Genomic DNA, 13,382 nt, shown 5'->3' on the forward strand with positions numbered 1-13,382 from the left:
GTTTCTCACAGCTGTCCGCGCAACAATGACAAACAACCGTTTTGCAAGGCGTATTCTTTCACAAATGAACTCTCAAAGTGACACGAATTCGCAAATTTTCTAACAATCGATGACAGCGGCGGTGTTAAAAAAAAGCAGTCTTACCTGGAACCCACTTCCCCCGCAGGTTTGAGAGCACTTCGACCAGTCGGTCGTGACCCACTCGAACATCAGACTTTCCGTGCTGTCCACAGCTGCGTTATAAGTCTTTGGTTTAATTATTGAACTACTCGAACCGTCGACAGAGAGAGAGAGAGAGAGAGAGAGAGAGAGAGAGAGAGAGAGAGAGTGTGTGTATAGATGATAAAGTCTTACCTAATACGGCGAGCGATTCTGCAGCGGGGTCCTTGCTTGTGTTGTCTTCCGCCACTACAGTGGAGGTCAAAACGTTTGCGGCCTTATCTCCGTCGGCTGACTGTTCACCCTCTTTGGAGAGCTCTTTCAGATTAACCGAAGAGGCTTCCTCCACGGTGCCGGCATGATCTCCCTGATCGTGAGATAAGTTTCTCGCATCTTCGTCAGGTGGCTCCACAACAACGGTCGAGCCTCGATCATCCATCAATGTCGAGTCCTTTCGCGCTCCGCTGTCGAGGTCCCTAGTAGCCGGATATCGTACGATTGTATAATCAGCCGTATGATTTTCCATGTGCCGCTCATTTTTCCTCTTATCCGACTCTTCGTCAAACGTGTCGCTGTAATCAATTGTCCGGTTAGCGCGGCCCAAACCGCGACGCGCTGATTCCGGTATCCTCGGCCGGTGCTCCTCCGAGTTTTTGACCGTCGGCGCGGTGTTGGTGACGGTCGATGAATCTTCGGCTCTCGCGTTACCATAGGCACCGTGATTGATGGACTTATCGCCGTCGCCGACAAAACTGCGCCCCTCCTCGGGCGATTCCTTTTTCGTGCTCAAGTCCTCGACGCGGTACATGTCCGTCCCAGCATTTCGCGGAGACGTGACGGCCTCAGCAGAGATGATTCCGCTCCGAACGTGGTTCTCGGGCGTAGTACTCCACTGACTTCTCGACCCGTCCGCTGACTCATCTCTCGACTCTTGCCAATACCTTTTCACATTTTTCAGGGACTGCTCGATATAATCGATATCGGGCTTCGCGGTAAGCCTGTTATCTGCATTCGCGCCAGGCGTCGAGACGACGTTGTCGTCGCCATGCTGCAGCCCGAACATAGACTCGTCCAGGTCGTAGGGATCGACGTCGATGAAGATCCGCTCCTCGTCCGGGCCGAAAGTCTTGTCGGGGATGATCGTGTTGCGATAGAGATTGTCGAAGCTGTCATCTATGCTCTGATACATCAGATCGCCTTTCCCGTTGGACAATTTGTACTTGGTAGACGCCGCCGCCTCCGCCGCTGCTTTACTTCCAGCCCCGACGAACGCCCCCGCGAGCACGGCCGCCTCGCGATTATTGCTCGTGGTTATTTCGCTGCGGAACGGCCAGTAGGCCTGTCATAAAGCGCGTTAATAATGAACATGGCATCTCGGACGGAGGTGCTGTACGATGCCGAGTTAAATGTTCGATCGAAAATTTACAGTAGCGTTTAGCAACGCTCGAGGGCATACGAGGGCGAGCGAGCGAGCGAGCAGGCAAGCACGCGAGCAAGCAAACGCGCTCGCACGCGGCAAGTTCGTTAAGTTCAGCCGGGCGTTAACATCTTACCTTCAAGCTCGATATCAAGTAGCTCAAGTGTGGCACCAGAACGGGGGCGCTCGACGAAGCGGCCGATTCCACGGATTCGTGATGTCCCGGCTTGATTGATCAAGTATTGAGTAGCCAACACCAAAGTAAAGTTAGTCCAAGAGTGCAAAGTACAAAGAATACAGAACCATCGCCGGAGAAAGAGAGAGATATATATATACAGGGTGTACGATTTATCTGAAGACATTGAAATATCTCGAGAACTATGCATTGGATAAAAAAAAGTGGTTAATGAAAGTTGTTAGTCTCGAAGGGGGACATCCAATGATACCAAACTCGACCTCCCACCCCACCCCCTGGGGGTGGGGGTAACTTTGAAATCTTAAATGGAAACCCCCATTTTTTATTGCAGATATGGATTCTACGCCACAAAATACGTAAATTTTGTCCGAAACTTTTTTTTTTATTCGTGATAGATGGCGCTGTAATCGCAAAAAATTATATTTTCCGCAATTCTCCAGAAATGATCATTGGATTGAGAAATAAAAAATACCTGTTCAATATTTTTAAAGAATATAATAAAAGTTATTCCCCCACCCATCCTCTCGGGGTGGTATGTAGGATGGGTGGTAACATTCAAATCTCAAATGGGAACCCGAATCGAAGAGGGAACTGCTCGACGCGCCACTGTGGGTGTATGGCGAACTACGGCTTATTATAAAAGGCAGTGCAATGCGGTCAGAGCTCACTTTTCTTTCAGAATTAGAACTGAAAACATCTCTAACAATTTCATTTTACTTGACTAGTTTTTATTACCTGCATATCTACCCTTCATTCTTTGAACAGAATTGCAAGTGGAAAATGAATTCTGCAACCGTAGAAGAAAAAATTGAAATGATTCTGATTTATGGTGAATATAGGAGGAATGTTGACGATGCTGTTGCCTTGTATGCTGAGCGTTTTCCAGACAACGTTCTTTTTTTTACAAAGTTGTGACTGACTTTATCTCGGATGGCAGCGTACAAACTAAAAAAAGAAAACGAAGAACAACTGTTACAGGAGAAATTAATGAAATAGCTGTGCTAGCAGCTGTTCACCACAACCCACAGGTAAGCACTTGGTAATTACATCGCGATTTCGGAATTTCCGGAGATAGTATTCGCAGAATATTGCATCGTCATAAGTATCACCCATATCACATTTCACTGCATCAAGAACTTCATGGCGATGATTTTCATAATCGAGTGATGTTTTGTGAATGGGCACTTCAACAAATGCAAACGAACCCCAATTTCATTGCTAATGTACTATTTTCAGATGAGTCTACATTCACAAACCATGGTGGCGTTATCGACATAACATGCATTACTGGAGTGTAGAAAATCCCCACTGGTTACGACAAGTTGAACATCAACGTCCTTGGTCGGTTAACGTTTGGTGTGGAATCATAGGGAACAGACTCATTGGTCTTTATTTTATTGAAGGTAATTTGAATGGAATCAAATATCGAAATTTCCTGGAACAGGAACTACCACCACTACTTGATGATGTTGCCTTGGACGTTCGACAAAGTATGTGGTTTCAGCATGACGGTTCCCCAGCGCATAACTCAATAGCAGCACGGGAAGTATTAGACCGTGATTACAATGGTCGGTGGATTGGCAGAGGTGGCCTGATTAATTGGCCTGCTAGGTCGCCTGATTTAACATCGCCGGATTTCTTTCTATGGGCTTACCTAAAAGATAAGGTTTATCAACAAGTGCCAACAACTCGTGAAAACATGGTAGAACGCATAAGAAACGCTTGCGCTGAAACTCCCGCAGATATGCTTCTATCCTGTGTACAGTCATTTGAAAAAAGGATCAATAAGTGTATTGAAGTTGAAGGTAAAAATTTCGAACACTTACTCTAATTAATTGAACAGTGAGAGGCAAAGGGACTCACTTTAAAAAAGCACCCCGATCTGTGAGAGACAAAGGGACTCACATTAAAAAAGCACCCGAAGGGAACATAAAACTACTACGTCCTCGTCGTTGTTCCTGTGTAACGCTAAAAGTAGTTTCTCGGAAAAATTCAACGCTATCTATCACGAATGAAAAAAATTGTTTCAATAAAAATTTCACGTAGAATCTAATTCTGCAATGAAAAATGTGGGTCCCCATTTGAGATTTGAACGTTATCACCCACCCTACCCCGAGAGAATGGGGGGGAATAACTTTTATTATGTTCTTTAAAAATATTGAACAGGTATTTTTTATTTCTCAATCCAATGATCATTTCTGGAGAATTGCGGAAAATATAATTTTTTGCGATTACAGCGCCATCTATCACGAATCAAAAAAAAAGTTTCGGACAAAATTTACGTATTTTGTGGCGTAGAATCTGTATCTGCAATAAAAAATGGGGGTTTCCATTTAAGATTTCAAAGTTACCCCCACCCCCAGGGGGTGGGGTGGGAGGTCGAGTTTGGTATCATTGGATGTCCCCCTTCGAGACTAACAACTTTCATTAACCACTTTTTTATCCAATGCATAGTTCTCGAGATATTTCAATGTCTTCAGATAAATCGTGCACCCTGTATATATATATATATATATATATATCGAGATGGAAATGGAGAAAGGGGGGAGAGAGAGAGAGAGAGAGAGAGAGAGAGAGAGAGAGAGAGAGAGAGAGAGAGAGAGAGAGAAAGATAAAGAGATAAAGAGATACAGACAGACAGATAGATAGATAGATACAGGGAGAAAAAGACAGAGAAAGAAAGAACGTATGTTAGTTACGACAAGGTTCATGCATATGCGGTCTCGTTTTAAGCGGATGTCAAGATAACACGTAACTCTCTGGATTGCCGGAAGTGTACGGGGCAATCTTTGGAATCCTGACAGAATCGAATTCGCTCGTGCCGTGTACCTGGTTGAGGGAGGTGACGGTGTGTTCTTTCTGCATCGTGACGTCCGACGGCGCCGGGCTGGTCTTTTGCTTCTTCTGATGGGGCTTGCGCGTCGGTTTGCTAGGGGACGCCCGCTCGTGGCTGATGTCCTCGCTGTCGAAACGGTTGCCGTAGGCTGCTGTAAAGGACAAAATCGAAGTTGCGAAAGTTCGCTTCTACCTCTCGATCGCCTTCCGCGATATATAATCGTATTAGTAATTGATTCAAGTCTAGTGAGCAAAAAATCACTGGCAGAGCGTTCTTGCATCGACATTCAATAACGTATAATGTTTTCTGATATGACCTTTCAACGTTGTACCAACATTACATATGAATAGTTTCGATACTTCGTAACTTTTGAAACATTTTTACAGTATTCGAAACGATCGTATAAATCGTAATATTTTTAGAAATTTTTGTAAAAAAAGTATTGAGTAAAATATACGAGCTTCGCATAAAATTGGCATCTCAAGGTGCCAATTTAACGATCTTTACTCATTAGAAGAGCTCTTGAAAAAGTTAATAGAATACAAATATATCGCGAAACATGCTCGTCGAGATTGTTTATTTGGTTGCTGCTGTCTATGCGTATGTGAAACCTCTAAAAAAAATATATATACGAGGGCGGTCCGCTAAGTACTTAGCCTCACCGCCCGATGGCGCCACTATCGCAAGAGAAATTTACTATCGTGTAGTACATTCTCGTAGACGGCTACTGTCGAAATTTCAGCCGAATCGGACTCGTAGTTTTGTTTTGACCGCGTGTGGAAGCGGGCGTGTCCGCGGATTTTAGAAAAATGGAAAAAGAGCAATATCGGTCGGTGATTCGAATCTTGTTTTTGGAAGGGAAGTCGCGCAGCGAAATCAAAGAGCGCTTGGATGCTGTGTACGGTGACTCTTCTCCTTCGATGGCGACCGTCAAAAATTGGTTTAACGAGTTTCAACGTGGTCGCACGTCGGTTTTTGATGAGCCACGCCCAGGTGCCCCGAAAACGGCTACCGCGGAGAATAACATGACAAAAATCCACGATCTCGTATTGGCAGACCGCCGATTGAAGGTGCGCGAGATAGCTGAGACAGTAGGCATCTCAAAAGACCGCGTGGGTCATATCCTGCATGAAATTTTGGGCATGAGAAAGCTGTCGGCGCGATGGGTGCCGCGTTTGCTCACTCCGGACAACAAGCGCAACCGTGAGACCACTTCAGAGCAGTGTTTGACGCTGTTTAAGCGCAATCCGAAGGAGTTTCTGCGTCGTTTCGTGACCGTCGACGAAACATGGATCCACTGGTACACACCAGAGACCAAGGAACAGTCGAAACAGTGGACTTCACCCGGCGAACGTGCTCCGAAGAAGGCGAAGACTGTCCTATCGGCCGGAAAGGTGATGGCCACCGTTTTCTGGGATTCACAAGGTGTGATCTACATCGACTACCTGGAGAAGGGCAAAACGGTCACAAGGCTGTACTATGCCGAATTATTGGGCCGATTCGACGCCGAATTGCAGAAAAAACGGCCCCATTTGGCGAAGAAAAAAGTGCTCTTCCACCATGACAACGCACCGGCTCACACCTCCACCCTCGCCACGGTCAAATTGGTCGAATTGGGCTACGAACTGCTGCCCCACCCACCGTATTCTCCAGATTTGGCCCCGTGCGACTTCTTTTTGTTTCCAAACTTGAAAAAGTCACTCGCCGGGCAGAAATTTGAGTCGAATGAGGAGGTCATCGCCGCCACGGAGGCCTACTTTGCAGACCTCGAGAAAACGTATTTTTCAGACGGGTTAAAGAAGTTGGAGCATCGCTGGGTCAAGTGTATCGAGCTAAAAGGAGACTATGTTGAGAAATAAATCGCCACTTTTCCAAAATTTTCGTTTTTCTTTTGTAGGCTAAGTACTTATCGGACCACCCTCGTATATATATATAAAATGTTTTTTTCTTTCTCTTCCTTCCTTTCTTTTTTTTGTAAAGATTCGCACTTCGCTTACCTGCACGATCGGTGTAGAGGCTCTCGCCCGAGTTTGCCGGCGCGGAGTCGAGATTCGCGTTCCGTTGTAGTTGAACGGAATTGCCGAGCCGTAAATATTCTTCGCTACTTATCTGCTCTTTGGAGCGAAATTTCACTATCAATTGCGTCTCCGCGCGCGAACTCCCCGCTAAAAAATTACCGTGGCATTTTTCATCGCAATAGCCGGGTATTGAAATCTGTGTATGCGAACATGGAGCGTCGGTGGGAAGGTGGGGAAGGTGGGGAAGATAGAACAGATCGCTTACCAATACACGCGTAGACACCGGAGTCCGAAGACCCTATTTCTATTATCTTCAATGCGCCCTTCCTGCTGATCTTGTATTTCCTCGACTTTCGTATTTCCTTGTTGTCCTTCGTCCATAGGATCTGCGCTCTGGACAATGTGTCGTATTAATATCGCGCCGCTGTCTCTACATTTCTTCGAGCGAAATTTCAGTCGAAAAATCGAATGACAGCTAAACCATTGAAATTTCAAATGACCTCATCATTTCAATTATTTATAGCGCGATTATTTCTTTACTCTCTCAATTATTGAGCGGATACCTTCATCTCCAAAATTGAATAATTGAATCTGAATATATTTCACGGTCACGAACACATTCACATTCTGAACGATTGAAATATTCACTCGTATAAATAGCTTATAAAGCCATTCTAAATTTAAGTTTAAACATATATTCTTCCACGGAGGGAAGAGAGTAATTGAATTAACCTGACAATAAATGAGCTAGACATGTTTTGGTTGCAAAAACAGATTTCTAGTTTTCATGGAACAAATTCGTTTCATTGCCACGTGATGAGCTAAAAGTGCGCTTCGTTCCGAAACGTATTTAGTTCGTTTATCGTCACATCAATCGATCTTCTTTCCCCGTGTGTGATTTCGAGCCTTCTCGTTGTCGCTTTCAGCGAGATTCCAACAATCGAACAAATTTAGAACGATCGAAGAGCAATACCAGCGAGATTCTACTTGAAAAAAGTCAGAATAATCGCGCGTAATACGCGCGATGCGTGCGTGCTCACGCTTACTTGTCGAATTTCCTAACGGGACATCGAATCTTTACGGAGCCCGTCCCTTGAAAGACCTTAGCGACCCCGCCGATCCTCAGGTCCACCTTCGCGTTGATGTCCGTTTGATTGTACGTCGTGTTCGAGCTGGTGATTATCGGCGGCACGCTCGAGTCCGATTCACGACACGCCCTGGTGTTGCAGGGTTTCTCGCTGGCTGGCTTTTGCGCTGGACACTCGCGCTCCTCGCGACTTTGCTTGCGACCCTGTGCCATGATCTGTTCGCAGACTACCTTTCGTTTCTTCACACCACCGCCGCACGATTTAGAGCACTGAAATTGTTCGATCAGAGGCTTCGAAAGCTCGTCGATATTCGCGAGCACGCGCTCGCGACATCAATCGTTAATTGGAGCGTACGATTAAATAAACACGACGGGTCGTGCAGTGCTGATTCTGAAATTCGAAACTTCGAGACGTACATTTTAACATGCAAGCTACATTGAACAAAATGACGGTAAAAAGGTAGAAAGTAAAACCGACTTCGCATCTTGGGGCTTATGGAGTTTCGTGTATAATTAATTTGACAGAATGGAGTTTTCTACCATTCGTTCCGCCGGTTTCGAGGAAGATCACGCGGGAAAAGTTATTATCTGATTTTTATATTGAACGCTTTCGCAAAATGGACCGGGAATTAACGAGGAAAATGATTCGAAGCGCCGGCCGTTCCGTTGAATCGAGGGACGAAGGGCCGGTCATACAACGAAGGTATTACGGCACACTTCTCTGCCTCTCTGGGCTTGATAAATCTTCGTACAAACGCACGTAGTACAAACCTTCTCCCATTCTCCCGTGCTCCATTTGACAGGGCAATCCCAGACGTTGCAGTATCGTCTGTCGGCGGGTGGCGGTTGCGGACACATGTAATTTGGGACGGGCACGGTCTTGCCGCTGCCGCGTGTCACTTCGTGAATACAGGTAACGTCACGTGTCTGTATACCGATACCGCAAGGGCTCATGCAAGTGGAGAATTCGCTATAGTTCCACCTGCGGGCACAAACGATGACACATTCGTCAAGCCAGAACGCGCGCAGCGCGCGGACGCAGCTCCCTCGCCCGAGAGAACACGCCGCTGACATAATTGTAGCTCGCGCGACCGGAAACGTTAATAATGTATCGTACAAGACGTAATAAATAACGTTTCAGTGAATTTTAAAGGCTTCGCAGCAGCGCCAGTGTAAAATGCAGCGCGCAGCGTACCGCGAGAAAAGCGCCGCTATGAATGTATAAATTTTAGCAGTCTTACGCCGCGAGAAACTGAGAGAGAGAGAGAGAGAGAGAGAGAGAGAGACGATAAATCGATAAATCTTCCCGAACACATTTGCCCCCCTTGCAGTCTCGTCGTGCGCAATTTACGCGAGGAGTGACGTTCGTAGAATAACGCGCGAGGAATAACACTCGTCTGCTTCGTACATTCTTCTCGTAGAACCAACACGAGTGAAAGACGCTGCCAATTAATTCTCGATTTAGAAATGCCGATGAGAGTCAGCATGCGCGCGCGCGCATGTTCGGTAGCTCCCAACTTATCAGGATATTATGACAGCCCGAGGGTTAACGTGTCATACCTCGGATTAACGGTAATTCAAACATTACGTGACGCGAGGTATCCCAACATTTGGGCATTAAACTAATCCGTATCCGGTTGCAGTCGCTCTCACCTGGGAGGACACGGATGGTCGTTGCAGACTCGTATCCTCGCCTCGGGTTTCGTCTCGGCGGCGCACAGAAGCGGCATCGCGGTTTTCCCGGTATCGTCGCGCACGCAGTTTATGATAAGATCCTGAACACCTGGAGATCATGAGAGAGGCAGAGATAAAGAGAGAGGAAGAGAGTAGACAGAGGGAGCGGGGGACGCGATTAACGATCAATCACGTGCGTGGATCCGAATTATGAGTGAAAGATTATCTGTCAGGTATGGAGAGAGCGCGCACGCTCTGTCGTCCCTTTGTATCGCGTCAGTCGACACGGACTTATCTTAATGCGATTATAACTGAGCGTTGTTAATTGCACAATGACATCGATTTCGTCGGGGCTAATTGAGGAGCACGTCGACGACGTGAATTCGTTTCTCTAATCCTATCTGATGAACGATCAATGCCGGCTTTGTGTGTACCACGCTCTCTCGCCTTGTTTTGTTATGCATCGCGTAGAAAATCGACATAGCAAAGCCATGTCCAAAAAAAGATTATATGAGCGACCATTTCATTTTGACGGAACTTCGCGAGGTCAGAGCTTCGCGAGGACCGCGAACCGAGCGATAACGATTACACGTGTAGGATCGTCGCGAATTTCATCGTGACGCAACCTTCACCGTCGTCCGTTTGAAACCTGTACGACTCTGAGCAAATCTTTACGTATGTGTGCAGAATTAGATTCGATTTTAGTACTCTTAAAATTTTCGGAGGTGAAATTGCGATCAAAACGAACAGGAGTTCGTTCGCAGCGGTGGCGAAAGTACTTCCAATCGGAGTCATAAGAGAGCGAATGTTTCACTCAAAACTCAGAGTGGATTCTTATTCTGTACGAGTGAACGTTTCGATTGATCAGAGTGAATTTACTCCCACGGCAACATAATACGTCAGATTTGCTCTTCAGGTTCAAGCGAACATACTTCCTCGACGATTCACAGTGGAGGACTTACTCCATGTGAGCGAGAAATCGCTCGACTTTGAGCTACTCCGTTCCTCGAAGGAAATTTCGCTCCAGCGAATTTAGAGAGTACGATGATTACATAAATGCCCCTGCCCCCCTCCTCCTAAACGCGTCGACAACACGTTCCTCCATCCGAGAAATGCCCTCCTCCCTTCTATAGAATTTTTACGCATGCGGAATCGAGGCTGACTTGATCGCGACGATTACGTAATACTTGGCATACTTCTCGAAATAAGCCGACAACATTTTCCTTCGGCCAGGATCCCTCCTTCGTGTTCATTAACATAGGACGATGGGCGCGCATTTACCGCGAGTTTCCACAGCGGAAACTATCCATCATTTAAAATCCAGATGTGACGGATGGGATTTGAAGGCCGGACCACCCATCCGGATGACGCTAATACCCGACCTCTTACCCCGCCGTAAGTAGGGGGAGGGATGAGTCCCTCCCTCCAAGGGGATATTATCAGAAACAATCTTGGCGTACAACGATCGCATCTACAGTTTGGCCGTTACCTCCTAAGCAAGTGGCGCTGCAGGGGGTGTAGCCAGCTTCCTTCCACGAGTATGTCGTCTGCACGTCGCTCCCTGGAGCGACTTTGATGCCGCTGTCGTAGCTGCTTCCGCCGGAACTACCCAGTGATGATCTATACGACGAGCCTATCAAGCTCGATTCGGAGTACCCGCCGTCGTCGACCGTGTCGATCCCGAAGGGCAGGCTGTTTTCCAACAGGCCACACGACTGCATCATGCACGTCTCCGTCTCGATGGGTTTCGGGCCGGTGCACTGTTTGTCCGGCAACATGGCGATAGTTCGGCTGAACTCGAGGTATATCTTGCAGTGCACTTCCCGATGCCTGACGCCCTCGCCGCAGGTGACGCTGCAGGGCGACCACTCCTCGGCGATGAACCTGAAACGTCGTCATCGTCATCGTCGTCATCGTCGTCGTCGTCGATTGATCTCACGGACTTCACGTTGATAAAACAATAAGGCGGTGGGACGCATCCGACCGGAAACTCTGTTAACTAGATTTTGGGTCATGGGAAGGATAAAAAGTGCGATGGAAAAAGTGCGCTGAAGATTTCGCTGCCCATTTTCCATGAGGTTGTTTAAGAGGAGAGAGTTTGTGGCCGTACGAGTGATATTTTGTAAATGCGTGGCTATGGAAAAAAGAAAAAAAATTAGCCGAATTCCGGGCAGGGGAGGATCATTTCCGACTTCAGTGGAGACTTTTGGAGAAATCGCGGCGTACGTTGCGAGAGAAATATTACGTGACAAAATATTTATCGTAAATCTAGTTTTTATTAGACAGGACAATTCACGACGTCACCTCGGAGCAGCGATAAGTATATAACGAAATAACGATAAATTTATATTTTTTCATAATCTCATTGTCGGATTTAATACGTAGGAGTATATTCACGGGGATAATGGAATGAAGAGACGCAAGTGTATCGCATCGACTATAATTCTCGCGCAGAGCTATCTGGCTTCAGATTAAGCGAAATATTCGAAAGCATGTTAATTCTTTTATCGTTAAGTACTTTGTGCCACGGATTGATAATAACATTTATATGCGCGCGAATATAATTAAAATTATTTTAACATCATTAAATCAACGTTGAGATTTAATTAATAAAACTCGTACTTCTCTTGCATTACACGCAACGCCTTCATTTATTCGCCGAATGTTTTCAATAGCCGATGAAATTAAACGAATATCGTTTGACGTTTGTTGTTTCTGTATGTAATATGCACCTTCCATTTAATGCTATTGTATATTCCATACGGTTCAGCCGAATCACTCTAACTGATTCGCGGGTAGATAGTTTTTCACGTCAATAAATAATTCGTCAGTCACAAATCGACTCGATTTTCTATCTATTTTACCAATAGCAGAGAAAAACAAGAAAAAATAACAAAAAAAGATTTCTATTTTATTCCGTTAATATATTATTATACCGTATGTAAATGTTTCTTTTTGGATCTTGAGATATAAAATCATGTATGTTTCTTCTTTCACCTTTCGTTAATTTATATTCGTCACAAATTTTATGTGAAATGCACTTTGTGGCGCACTTTGCTTGTAGTAGAGCGAAATAAAAAGGACTCCTCAAGATAAAGCGAAAGTGAAACTATCGCGAATGTGCGTGTGAGAAAAGCAACGAAATTTTCGCGCTTACTTATCCTGGCGATAAGAATAGACTTATGACAGATGAAATTCGTTTCGATGGCGAAAGAGCGGAATACCACGTGTTAAAATAACGGAAGGAAATTGTCAGGTAATACCTCGCACAGAGAAAGCTATAAACGCTGACTGAGAATCTATGTCCAACGTCTTATGGAATTTCGCTACGATGGTAATGGCTGTTCCAAAGCTCCTGCCATTGTTCTCGAATTGCGCGATCGATGTTACATATCCCGCGAGGATTATAGCGAAACGGAAAGTTCACAGGAACCGGGAACTTGATGAATTAATCGTTTGGCGGTCGCTTCGCAGACCACCGAAATTGGATTTTAAATTAGATCAAACAAGACAGTTATTTGCCTTTTTCGGCGTTCCTTGCGAGATTCACCGGTAAGAGAAAAAAAAATACAAGATCCGGCTCACCCTTGTTTGTGTTCAACCGAGATAAATTTGCGGTGCGCTCTCGTCTTCAGCTTTGAACGCCACAGATCGAGTTATTCATAATCGAGAGCGATTTCATCATTCAAGCGCTCATTGAGAGCCGTGAATTTATCCTAAGAGAGAACCCTAAGAGAAAAAGTGCATGCACGGTGATGTTAGAACAATTTATAGCGCCGCATAGACGGATATAAAGTTCCTCTTAGAAATCCATCTATATCCATCTATAATTCACGACTCGAACTCAAACCGGGGAAATGTAATCCGACACGTGACGTAATAGAGGAAACGTTTTTGTAACATACACCCACGCGCGCGCGCGCGCATGAGATTCCAGAAAGTCGTTCTCTATTTTTGGAGACGAGTGAAAAACAGATCGGTTTTGCAGTCCGCGG

At 45.7% G+C, this 13,382-nt stretch overlaps 1 protein-coding gene across 2 annotated transcripts in view; it reads right to left on the reverse strand.

The window, feature by feature from the left end:
• The window catches only part of nolo (ADAMTS-like no long nerve cord), a 266,805-nt gene that overhangs the window by 1,795 nt on the left and 251,628 nt on the right, over window positions 1-13,382 (reverse strand). For both annotated transcript variants that reach the window (XM_025299459.1, XM_025299460.1), the window contains 10 exons: window positions 10,877-11,271; window positions 9,367-9,496; window positions 8,485-8,695; window positions 7,673-7,983; window positions 6,892-7,019; window positions 6,606-6,773; window positions 4,602-4,759; window positions 1,713-1,802; window positions 355-1,498; window positions 145-233 (listed from right to left, as the gene is read on the reverse strand). In XM_025299459.1, the coding sequence (XP_025155244.1) occupies window positions 145-233; window positions 355-1,498; window positions 1,713-1,802; window positions 4,602-4,759; window positions 6,606-6,773; window positions 6,892-7,019; window positions 7,673-7,983; window positions 8,485-8,695; window positions 9,367-9,496; window positions 10,877-11,271 (2,824 nt within the window). The remainder of the gene's footprint in view (window positions 1-144; window positions 234-354; window positions 1,499-1,712; window positions 1,803-4,601; window positions 4,760-6,605; window positions 6,774-6,891; window positions 7,020-7,672; window positions 7,984-8,484; window positions 8,696-9,366; window positions 9,497-10,876; window positions 11,272-13,382) is intronic.

This window comes from Harpegnathos saltator, unplaced genomic scaffold (assembly GCF_003227715.2).
Source record: "Harpegnathos saltator strain DR-91 unplaced genomic scaffold, Hsal_v8.6 scaffold28, whole genome shotgun sequence".
Lineage (NCBI taxonomy): Eukaryota > Metazoa > Arthropoda > Insecta > Hymenoptera > Formicidae > Harpegnathos > Harpegnathos saltator.